Here is a 12353-nt window from a genome sequence, read left to right as displayed (position 1 = left end):
AGGTGAAGATCTCCTATCATGGCTTCTATAGGCAGGTGAATAAGCGATAATCAATTATAAGCTTCATACTAGTAAGTAGGGACACAACAGCTTTAGATTTCACCAGATGCCAATCAGGAGCTCCTAGAAAGGGGAGGCCATTTGCTTGGTACATATAGCGACGCTAGTGTTGAATGTCACATGCAGAAACAAGTCTTCAAGGCACGATTTGAGCTCATCCGTGATCTGCATTGGTGGGTGTGGAGGAAAGAGAGGAGAGAGAGAAGGTGGGAGAAGATAACATGGGTAGGATAAGAGGTTGAGAGATAATGGTAGAGGTAACTATCGGCTTAGTAAGGATATGGCTGAGTGGAGAATAATCCTTACTTGCAAATGTAGCTTCAACCTCCCCTTGCAATAGTCTTCAACCTCCGAAGAAAGAGAGAGAGAATGAAAGGGGAGAGAGAGAGAGAGCAAAGAGGGAGAGTAGGGAAAGAGGAAGGAGAGAGAGTAATATTTTTTATTTTATAAAAATATTAAAAATGAATTGTGGGACCCATTATTGAATATTTTATAATAAAAAATATTAAAAAATTTAATTGTGGGACCCACTTAATAGAAAAATAACGTAAGGGTCACGAATGATCAAATTTCTAAAGTAAAAGGATAAAATTGACCCTAAATTAAGTTTAAGGTCATTTATGATATATTGTGTACACTTTAGAGACATTTTTTACCCTTAATCCATAATAATTTGTTTTATTCTATGAATTGTTATATCAATGTAAATTAAAATTCTATAACATATATGTTGTTTTAGATTTTTTTTCATTTTAAATTGTATGAACATCTTATTTTGTTTTAGTATTGGCTACCCATGCATAATAAGTGTGAGTGTGTGTGTGTGTGTGTAACAATAGGAAGATAAAAATTAATCCTCATTAGGAGAGGTGGCTAATGATAAAAAGCACAACCTAATAATTTATATGCAGCGGAAATGATTCTAATCCACTTGCTAGAATCTTAGAGGAGCAAATGAAACAAATATATGGCAAAAAATAAATAACACAAATTTAACTAGATACGTCATTAATTATTAACATGGAAAACCCCTCAATGGAAGGATAAAAACCATGGTTCATCCAAATCAATGAAGAATAACTCTGTTATAATCAAAATATGATACAAGAGAGTCTTAATCAAATGCACAAACAAACATAAACAACCAACCAATCAATAAGCGTATAAAAGAGGGTGAAGAAGATGAAAAAACACCAAACTAAAGGATGCAATGTGAACATAATATCTATATCTCTCACACCGGATAACAAATCAGTGATCTCATCATTGAAAATTATACACTGGATAAAAATTTCAGCTTAATTCAATGGTGAAATAATTTGCAAACACCAATTCATTGAGACTACTATGAATATGCTAAATGACTTTCTCTCTTCTTCTCTTTCAAATGGCTACACATAAAACTTAATATGACTTTTTTGACCCCTCTTTACTTTACTTAGTGAGACTCACAATAAGCTTTAACATTAAGCCTTTCTCCGTATAGGGAGTTGAAATCTAACATAGGCCATATTTAATGCTCAATTGTGCCTCCAATGGGATGATACTCATGAGCAATAAAATAAAATAGGCACTCCCCCTGTTAAAAAATATTAAGTACTTTTAAGGGGTTGGATGTTAAAAATATAAGGCATTTTTAGTCTTTCAAGGTGTAATTATTGTCTTTTTTTCTAAAATTATCCCTATTGAATAAATCACTCTATATTTATTTTAGGATAAAATACTCTATTAAATAGGGATAACTATGAAAAGATAAAGTTAGTTTAAATACAAGTAATTATTTTATTGAGATGAGATTCAGTTAAAAATTCCTTCCATTTTTTAATAGAGGGAGTAATAATTTGTTTTATTGTTACACAAATTATTTTAAAATATGATATCATGTGCATAAAAAAAATATAAATATCTTTTTATTTGTGGTCCCTATATAAATTAAAATTTAAACAACATATTCTAGTTAAAAAGTTATTACTTGTAAATATAAATAACTACTTTTGGTGAAAAATATGTATAAATAACCACTTATTTTTTAAGGATTTTTTATAATGGTGTGCATGAAAAATGTAAATAACACTTTTTTATACAGTTATCTAACTAATTTAAATTCGAGCATTATTTAGCATAAAAACATCTTAATCCAAATTTTCAATTTCATACATAATTATTAAAATTAATCAATTTTTTAAGTTGTGTGGGAATAAGTTGATTGATTTAAATAATAAAATATTTTATTTATAAATTATTATTTAAATTGTTATGTTAGATACAATTAATTGTCTTATACATATACAAAATACAAACAATAAATGATAAGTTTCTTACATTTACAAAAAAATGTTAGATCTCATATGTATTATTTTTATTATAAGTCTCATATCTATAAGCAGTTTTATTATGAGTGCCACCCCTTTTTTTTTAAAAAAATTTGTTTTGGGTCTCATGTGAAATTTTAATATGCAAGTACTATTTTAAAAAAATAAAAAGTCATGGTACTGTTTGTCCAACTGTAAATAAATAGGGCCATATGTTGCACTTTACAAATATATAAATTTTTTACATTATTTAAATAAAGAATTTTAAATATATAAATTTTAAATATAAATTCTAAATTTTAAATGTAAATTCAAATATATCACTCCAAACTCAACCTAAAATTTATTTTGTATATCAAGCATAGTCTCGGAGATCATGTATAAATTTAATTTCATTTTATGATAGAAAATTTCAAAATTCCAATAAAGGGCCGAAAGTATTTGACAGTGGGATGCAATTGCGTAAACTTAATTACCTTTATATCCAAAATATGAAAAACCAATTGCAAATTATTTTATATAAGCAATATTCAGTAATAAATTGAAAGAATGAGTGGCAATTCTTTGCAATAGATACCTCTAAAATTTCACACGAGACTTTATGAAATTTGATGCTGATATGAGAAAAATTGTGGGAATAATGACAGTGAGATCCTAAAAATAATAAATTAATATCCGTTAAGTCCCTGATAAAATTTTTTTATAAAATAAATTATAAATATCAATTTAAACAGTTATAAATAAAAATTTCTATTACAATCTAAAAGTTACATTGAATATTTAAATGTTTATTTGTAATTTAAACTTATGAATTTGTAATAATTTGGTTTGATATTTTCAACTTACTTTTCAAAAAGAAATTATCAAATATTTAATTGATATTAACTCACTGTTTTAAAACCTAACTATCATTCTTTTAAAATTGTAATTAATGTTTCAATTTTTAAGATGAACAATTGAAAAAAAAAAAATTTAACTAATACATTTAACATTAATATACTCACTTCATATTCATTCATAATTTATAATTATAATTTATTTACATTTTCAAAATGACACGCTACCAAAGTGGAATCACAATCACGGTGGGAGGCCCGGATGATGCAGAAGTTAGGTGACACTTCTGTGAGCAGTGTTTCTAGACTGCTCACCAAACTGTGATGCTTATTAAGTCCTCTGCCTTTGAATCTAATTTCTCGTGCTTCCAGCTACCCCTTCTAGGGCCGAATTTATTAAGGATTTTTTGAGGCGCATTCGCTTTTGCTCATTAAAATTATATATACTATTGATATTCATAATAAATATTATTTTTTTCATTTAAAAATATAAAATATTTTTAATTAAATTTCACACTTTAATAAAGTAATTACCTACTTAATTTTATCTTTTTATATTTAATTATATTAAATACCTTATAATAAATATAAAGTCATTCATTAATAGGAGGATTTTTAAAAAAGACAATGATTACATTTCAAAAATTAAAAATATGCTATATTTTTTAACATTTATTTTCTCAAAAAATATCTTACATTTTTAAACGAAGAGAATAATTAATATTAATATAACTAATCCCTCCCATATACTATATAAATTTTTTAAAAATAAAATCATATTTATGATTCATTTCTTAAAATTTTATATATCATATGCACATTATAAGTAAAGGTGGATGGGGGAGAGACCAACAGTAGCAACGGTCTCAGCTCCCCAAATTTTTAAGTTTTTTAATATTATATATTCCTTCGTTAAAGAATATGATATATTTTTAATTGAAGTATGTCCCTAACAAGTTAGTTAATTATTTTTCAATCAATATTATATTTTTATATTTGCTATTATTTAATAAGATGTTTTACCTTAAGATGAATGGTTGAATTTTGAAAAATATTAATTATATATTAAAAAATTAAAAATGTTTTATATTTTTTAATATCTAATCCTTTAAATAAATGTTATATTTTTAAATGCAGGGATTAGATGTTATATACTTTTAACTTTTTAATAGTTATAAAAGTTTTGTAGGAAATATTTTTTGTAATCTTAATCCTCTCATAGTTAAATCTTGAATTCGTCTAATGTATAAATATTGACTTTTTTGGGTCTAAAAATGTTGATTAGTAATTACCCCAATATATCTATGTTTATGAAAAAAACAAGAACGATATATGTATTAAAAAAAACACACACAAGGAGTGATATAAAGAGTGAACATTTAGTTGACCTAGAGGTCACTTTCTGCTTCTTCTTATCCTATCTTAATTTAGTTTTTTATTTTAAAAACATTTCATGCATTTTTTAACTTTTACACATTATAGAATTTTAATTTCAAAATATCTAAGGATCTATCAAAACTACCCAAAAAAAATGAAATTGAATATGGTGAATTCTGAATAGTGAGTTGTTGTTGTTTAAATAAAAAATCAATAATATAAGGCCGTTATCGGCTAATCGCTCAACCCTCCAGATCCGAAACTTGTAATCCACCAAAGTAACCCTTTCAGATCAAACGGTGGCTAATCGGCGAGGTTTCAAGGATCTTTGACCTTTTGAAACCCTTTTTCAACCAACCCATAGTCCTCATCCGCTATTGGACAAGAATCATAGATCCACGCTTCCCTCGCCCCCACAATCTTCTCTACTCCGTCTTACCTCCAATTATCCATGGCACCTTCTTTCGTACCTAACGGAGGCTTCGCCGCCGGCAAAGCTGCACCTACCTCTGTCACCGGACGACTCACCTCCGTCTACAGTGACGTCCAAAACAGCCGTATCGACTACGAACTCCCTCTTCCTTCGGTTCTCGAAAGGCCTTTCAAAATTGTTGATGGTCCGGGGAGCTCTGCTGCTGGAAATCCTGGTCAGTCTCTACTCCTCGTGCTTCGTTTGGATCAATTTTCACTTCTGGTTGATCTATTTTTTCTACATGCATTGTTCGATTAACTGCCGTTTTTGTAGGAGAGCTTGGTTTCTTTCTGACAGCGTAATGCTTGTCTCAGATCACGTTTACTTCCTTTTTACCTTCGACGACGGTTGTATTGAAAAAAGAAACTTAAGGTTTGAATTCTATGTCGAGGTTTATTCCTAAATACTGGTGATGGACGTGTTGTTATTTCTGCAGATGAGATTGCGAAGCTATTTCCGCACTTGTTTGGGCAACCTTCGGCAATGTTGGTGCCGAGCAAAACAGAGGCTCTGCCGTCGGATCAGAAGTTGAAGATTGGTGTGGTTTTGTCTGGAGGTCAAGCACCTGGAGGTCACAATGTCATTTCTGGAATTTTTGGTATGCACCATTTTGAGTTAGATTAAATGAATATTGTATCTATTGGGCACATATTTGTGCCACGTAGCCAAGTGACTAATTTATTTTCCTCTTTGTTTAAGATTACCTGCAAAATCGCGTAAAAGGGAGCATATTATATGGTTTCAGGGGAGGTCCTGCCGGCATCATGAAGTGCAAATACGTTGAACTGAATTCAGATTATATTTATCCTTACAGAAACCAGGTTCGTTTATTCTTTTGCACTCATATGATTTTGTTACACAGATGTGCTTCAAAGTTGTTATAATTTAGTTGGGAAGGACAGGCTTTTGTGTGTGGTTTCTTCTTATTGTTTCCTTCCTAGTTAGTCGAATCTTTGAACTTAACATGTTTTCCCATTACATTGCAAGTCTCCTACCGTTAAAGCCCAACTTCATTTCTTTCAACACTTTACCGGTGATTGGCTCCAAAGCTTCAATGTTAACTTTTCATGGCCATTCTGTTTGTAGTTTGTGCATCTTGATTTCTGCTGTTCTAAAGTTGATGCACTTGGCATGCCTGCGAATGCTGGCCCATTCATTAATATGTTAGAGTCTGCGTCTATTATTACTCTCTTTAGTCTGATGTTAACAAGGTTTGACATCTAACATGCATCATATTTGTTGGCAGGGTGGCTTTGACATGATCTGCAGTGGAAGGGACAAAATTGAAACACCGGAGCAGGTGTGATCATAAGTTTGCTATATGTTAGTTTACACGAGCTCTCTCTCTGTCTCTTTTTCTGTTAAATGTCCGGAGTTTTTTAATTGGCATGCATAGTTTAAACAAGCTGAAGAAACAGCTCGGAAGCTAGACTTGGATGGACTTGTGGTTATCGGCGGAGATGACTCCAACACAAATGCATGCCTCCTTGCTGAGAACTTCAGGTTTGTTTTAATGGACTTACATCTTTGCCATGATCTTTTGCTATGAAGCGTTGTTGATACAGAAATATTTGCAACTTAAGGTGTTGATGTTCATTTCAACCCCAAGGTCCTCTTGGCTGCCAATGTATTGTTTTAATCATTTGGCACATGCATACAAGAGGAGAAGCAAAAATTCATTTGTTAATATACAAATGTTCATGCTTGCTTAATCTGAATTAATGCAGGAGCAAAAATATGAAAACACGAGTGATTGGATGCCCTAAAACTATTGATGGTGATTTGAAATGCAAAGAAGTCCCTACAAGTTTTGGGTTTGATACTGCCTGCAAGGTCAATGATGCTATGCATTCTGCCTTATCTGTGGATTTTAATTTATGTAGTGAAACAACATATATATTTATTCTCATCACACATTCTGGTGATTTATCCATGTTCTATTTCCTGGAAATGCAATTTTTCCGTTCGTCCATGTAATTGATGCTAAATTATGATCGATGCATGGGCACAGAACCAGGCTTTTTTTTTTTTTTGACATGGTAGTGGTAATGGTAATTTTTTTTTTTTTTTTTTTTTTGCAGATATATGCTGAAATGATTGGAAATGTTATGATTGATGCACGATCAACTGGAAAATATTACCATTGTAAGTATATGCATATGGAAAGTATTTAGTGCTCAAAATGATTAGAGATTGGTGACTTTACAGGGTTGCAGTGATCAATATTGAATGAATCGCCTTGGATTTTTATTGCTTAGTGCCTTGGTCATGCTTTCCATTTTACATTAAAACGTTTAACCTTCCAAACATTTAGTGCTCAAGTTCTATTCAAGAATCCACAGATGTAAAATCATATGTTAAATGTCATGTATTTCAAGGTTGTAATAATGCAATTACATCATTCAAGATGACAACTGTGCTCCAATTCTTGAAGGGACTTTAATAATGAGATATGTCATTTTACTTTGCCACAAGTTGCTCATGCTGCCCATCAGGCATTGAAACATACCTTTAATATGAATAATTCACATTTTTCAAAATCTTTTGTTACGTGAGAATTCTACCTCTAGTTTTGTTGATTTTGTTGAAGGAAAATTGTAATTACCCTCCTTCAACCATGACACATATGCAAATAACCACAAATTTATATAACATAGACCTGCTGATACCCTCTTCAGCTATCACCCATGATCCATTTGCGAATGCCCCCTAATTTATAAAAGCCAAGCTAATACCCTCTTCAACAATGATTTTTTTGTAAATACTCATTTGAATTATAAAAATGGATAAATATCCGTTGCACTTACATATTTTTTGATTTAAATACAATTGCTCATTCTTGGTTTACAAAATTTTCACGTTAGACTTACACTGATACCTGGTGTCGTCCTGTTGGCTTGGAAAGAGCACATGAACAAATTGTTTATGAACATAAATATCCAAACTCCAATCTAGATTGCGACTTCAACCTCCATCCTATTGAATTTTTATTTCTTTTCCAAATTAACTTTCCACAGTTTGTTTATAAGCCAGGATTGTCCCAGGTCATTAGTAGAGTTGGATGTATGGACTTTATGAACTCACCTAACCCAAAGTGTACTAATGGATTTAAATGCAAACATGTAATAGTGTGAGGGGGCATTTGCAAATGGTCTTTGTTCAAGATGGGTATTTTCATTTAACCTTACTAACAGTCAAACCTTAGTGTTGTGTGAAGGGACATTTTCTTTTATTGTCCTTTATTTAGAGATTGAAATTATTTGCATACCATTTATGCCTTGAAGAATATTGATGCAAATTGATACTTTAGTTCTTATAGGGGGCCTATTTTCGCTCACTATCTAGATAGTCCATGGCATGCCCAAAATGAACAGATCGTTGTGCTTCCATTGCAAATATTAGGTGTCAATTTCAATTTTTTCAGCAGTTCTTAATTTCTCCATCTGCTCATCATCTGATTGGCTTCTGGATATTGAGTAACATGTTTACACATTTGTATGTATGCAGTTGTACGACTCATGGGGCGTGCAGCTTCACACATTACCCTAGAATGTGCTTTGCAAACTCATCCAAACATTACTATTATTGGAGAAGAGGTTTGTCATAAATCTGATCTTTTTGTGGTATTTGCACGTTGTGGATTGATAAAATAAATTTAAGAAGCTTCTATTTTGATCTTGTGATTTTAGTTTCCCACTGGCACAGCACTGCAGGATTATTGCTTCATAAATTTCAAGTGATTTTGGTTGCATTCGAATTGTTGTGAAGCCTTTGAAAGCAAATTCATGCTTATATTATGTGCTTAAATTAACCCAGGAAACAAAATTGAATGAAGACATAATGGCAATATTTCCCTGCTTGTGGGTGCAAATATTCATTTCCATCCATCTGTGTAGTGTGTACAATGATACAGCAGTATGGAAAGGCTGAGGAAATGCCTGGTGAAAGCTTAAGTAACTAGTACTTTCAAAACACTCATCACTTTCTCACACCCAGCACCCTACTGACCCACACTCCTCCGGAAAAATACATGCTTTTATGATTTTCCTGCTAAGATTAGTGTTGATGATTGCCCTCATGTCTCTATTACATTAAATTGACCTGGAAATATCTTATTGCAGGTTGCTGCCAAGAAGTTGACTCTGAAAAATGTTACAGATTACATTGTAGATGTTATTTGTAAACGAGCTAAAGTTAATTATAATTATGGTGTCATTTTAATCCCTGAAGGCCTAATCGATTTCATTCCTGAGGTATCTATCACTTTGAGTAGAAAAAATTCAATCTGATTCCCCTTTATTTCTTATCTGTGATCCTGTACAATCAGTACAGAAATACATTGGCTGATAAGCATTTGTGTACATAATTGTGCCTTATGCAGGTCCAGCAGCTTATTGCAGAATTAAATGAAATCCTGGCTCATGATATTGTTGATGAGGACGGATTATGGAAGAAGAAACTTACTGATCAGTCATTAAAGCTTTTTGAATTTTTACCCCAAGCAATTCAAGAACAATTGATGCTTGAAAGAGATCCACATGGAAATGTTCAGGTTCTTTATGGTGCTATAGTGCTATTCTTGTTTCAATTATTTTTCCCCCATATGCAATTTGACTTAAAATGATGCTTATGCTAACTTATTCTCATATAGGTTGCCAAAATAGAGACAGAGAAAATGCTGATTCAAATGGTTGAAACAGAGTTGGAGAAGAGAAAGCAAGAAGGCTCATACAAGGGTGAATTCAAAGGGCAGTCACACTTTTTCGGGTACTTTTACGTAATATGATATTGTTATTTGGCGTTGTCCTTTTGAATTTGATATATAAAGCCATGATGCAAGATAAATACTTTGTCATATCGTACAGCTATGAGGGGAGATGTGGTTTGCCAACTAACTTTGATGCCATGTACTGCTATGCCCTGGGTTATGGTGCTGGAGCCCTCCTTCACGATGGGAAAACTGGATTAATATCATCGGTTCGTGCTTATCCTTATGCGCTTACCTTATTTGATTATCAACTTCCGAATGTCATCTTGGTTCGATGTTGATAGTTAATTCCGTTTTGTAATTGTGTTAGTCTGGTCATGTTGCTATCTCCTGAATCCTTTGATTTTCTCTGATTTTTTATCAGGTTGGCAATTTGAGTGCTCCAGTTGAAGAATGGACCGTTGGTGGAACTGCACTGACCTCGATGATGGATGTTGAAAGGAGACATGGTACATATAAATATCCTTATGAACTTTTCTTTTCCTTCCAATGGCTATTACCTGAACGACCATGCATGAAACAATTTTTTGTTCCCATTTTGTCGCACAACTCAGATCCATGTTCCATTGTTATTCTCAAATGTGTTGGGACCTCGAGTTGACAGTAAAATGCATATAAAAGTAGTAATACTGTTAGCTTTATGTATGTTTTGGTGGGCTGTGTGGTGAATTTATGTTAAACTGTCGTTGCTTTCTTTCCGGTTTATCGATGTTTAATTTTCCTCACAGGAAAGTTCAAGCCTGTGATTAAGAAGGCAATGGTGGAACTAGAAGGTATGATATTCACTTGAACTTCAATATTCTAGGTTCAAATAAAGGCTCCACTTGGTGACTGAGGATAGAGCAATAGGTAAAATAGCATGTGAGCTTCATTTATTTTTCACCTGCGTGGAAGGAGATAATGAAATTTAAGATAGTAATATTTACTTCTAATTGCTCCATGTAGTAGCCAAAAAAATAAAAACACATGGAGCCTGTTTGTTTTCTTTTTTAAAAAACTGTTTTTTGTTTTTGAAAATAGAAAATCTTTAAAATTTATTTGGACAGGTGTTTTTCATTTAATTGTTTTCACAACTGTTTTCATTTTTTTGTTTTTAAAAACAATTTTTTTTATTTTTAAAATACACTACATTTGATTATTGAAAATTATAGTTAGCTTGACCAATTTTTATTATTAATCACCACCATTAACTGTCTATAACTATCACTATTAGTCTATTTTTTAATTTTAAAACTGTATTTTAATTGACATAACCAAATGGATTTTCATTTTTTTTTTCAACAAATTTAAAAACTGTTTTACAAAACAATTTTTAAAAACAAAAAATGAAAATAAAATCCAAACAAGCCCATGATCTCCCATGTTTGAAATTTGATTTGGGCCTAGCATTGAAGATTTATTGGCTTATCAAATGATAATTTTGATTCGGAGTTCTAGATTTTTGTTCATCCTTCGCTCTAATAATATTTGGTGTATGCTGCGATGACTAGGTATATCTACTATAGGACCCATTAAAAGCTTAATAATAGATGGATCCAAAATTCCAAATTGGAAGTCTCTGTGCTTCAGCTTCAACTTGGATACGGAATCTGCAATTGAAATACTGTTAATGATTTCTGATACTTTAAAATACTGAATGACTGCATTTCCCGTAAAATTTTCCAGGGGCACCCTTCAAAAAGTTTGCCTCCTTGAGGGATGAATGGGCCTTGAATAATCGCTACAGCAGTCCAGGTACATGCTTGCTTGTTGCTGCTGCTTCTGGCTTCTTTCAATCACGTTCTTGGCTTCAATTGTTCACCCCATTAACATTGAATAGATTGAGAATAAATTAGATATAAGTCTTAGTTTATCTTGAACTGGAGGCTCTCTGGAACAAAAGGACAAACGCTCATTGCTCATGATGGTCTTGGGTGCAGGTCCTATTCAATTCAAGGGCCCAGGTGCAGATGCTGCTAATCACACCCTGCTCTTGGAGCTTGGTGCTCGATGCTAGGGATATTATGAGGCTTTTGTTTGTTGGTGGCAGTTTATTTTATTTGAAGGCGCTGCAATTGCAAATAAAACTGATGACTGATGAGGGTTAGTTAGAGCTTATTTTTGTTTGGACTTTTTGCGAACTTCTAGCGGATAATGGTTTCGCAAGTTGTTTGACTTGCATTGGTTGGTAACTCGTGTTGCACCAGCGTTCGGTAAAATTTCATCTCCATTTCCTTTTTTTGTTTTCTTAGTTTCCCACTCGGTATCCTGGAGAGCATAGATATTGAGTTCATTGCCTGCCTACCCCATTCCAAATTAATCCAAATCCCCATATAGGTTGAGCTCTTAATGTGATGGTTTTGTGGGTATCACTGATGAGACGCACTCTGTGTATTAAGCTGTGTGTTTGCGTATCCTGAAACTCAAACATGAGACCTTAGACGAGCACAGTTGGTTTTGCATTTCCATATTGATCATCATAGTACATGTAAAGTCGAGAAAAAGAGTCAGGTTTGGAAGCCTTGTTTAAATAATGGTTCGGGTTTTGA

The 12353-nt window shown here is 32.5% G+C and overlaps 1 protein-coding gene across 1 annotated transcript; it reads left to right on the top strand.

Annotated features, from left to right (window-relative positions):
* Window positions 1–4925: 4925 nt before the first annotated feature.
* On the top strand, window positions 4926–12043 carry LOC129285140 (pyrophosphate--fructose 6-phosphate 1-phosphotransferase subunit beta). The gene is made up of 16 exons (XM_054920702.1): window positions 4926–5232; window positions 5494–5655; window positions 5757–5878; window positions 6304–6357; window positions 6454–6560; window positions 6785–6890; window positions 7139–7202; window positions 8565–8653; window positions 9179–9310; window positions 9439–9609; window positions 9709–9824; window positions 9923–10034; window positions 10190–10274; window positions 10554–10598; window positions 11491–11559; window positions 11745–12043. Exons 1-16 carry the CDS (start codon window positions 5037–5039, stop codon window positions 11819–11821), a joined length of 1707 nt encoding a protein of 568 aa, XP_054776677.1. The 5' UTR covers window positions 4926–5036; the 3' UTR covers window positions 11822–12043.
* The last annotated feature ends 310 nt before the right edge of the window (window positions 12044–12353 follow it).

Source organism: Prosopis cineraria, unplaced genomic scaffold (genome assembly GCF_029017545.1).
Source record: "Prosopis cineraria cultivar Desert tree isolate PC_DT_omini unplaced genomic scaffold, ASM2901754v1 PC11, whole genome shotgun sequence".
NCBI classification, from domain to species: Eukaryota; Viridiplantae; Streptophyta; class Magnoliopsida; order Fabales; family Fabaceae; genus Prosopis; species Prosopis cineraria.
This window is presented reverse-complemented; position numbering and strand designations above follow the sequence as displayed.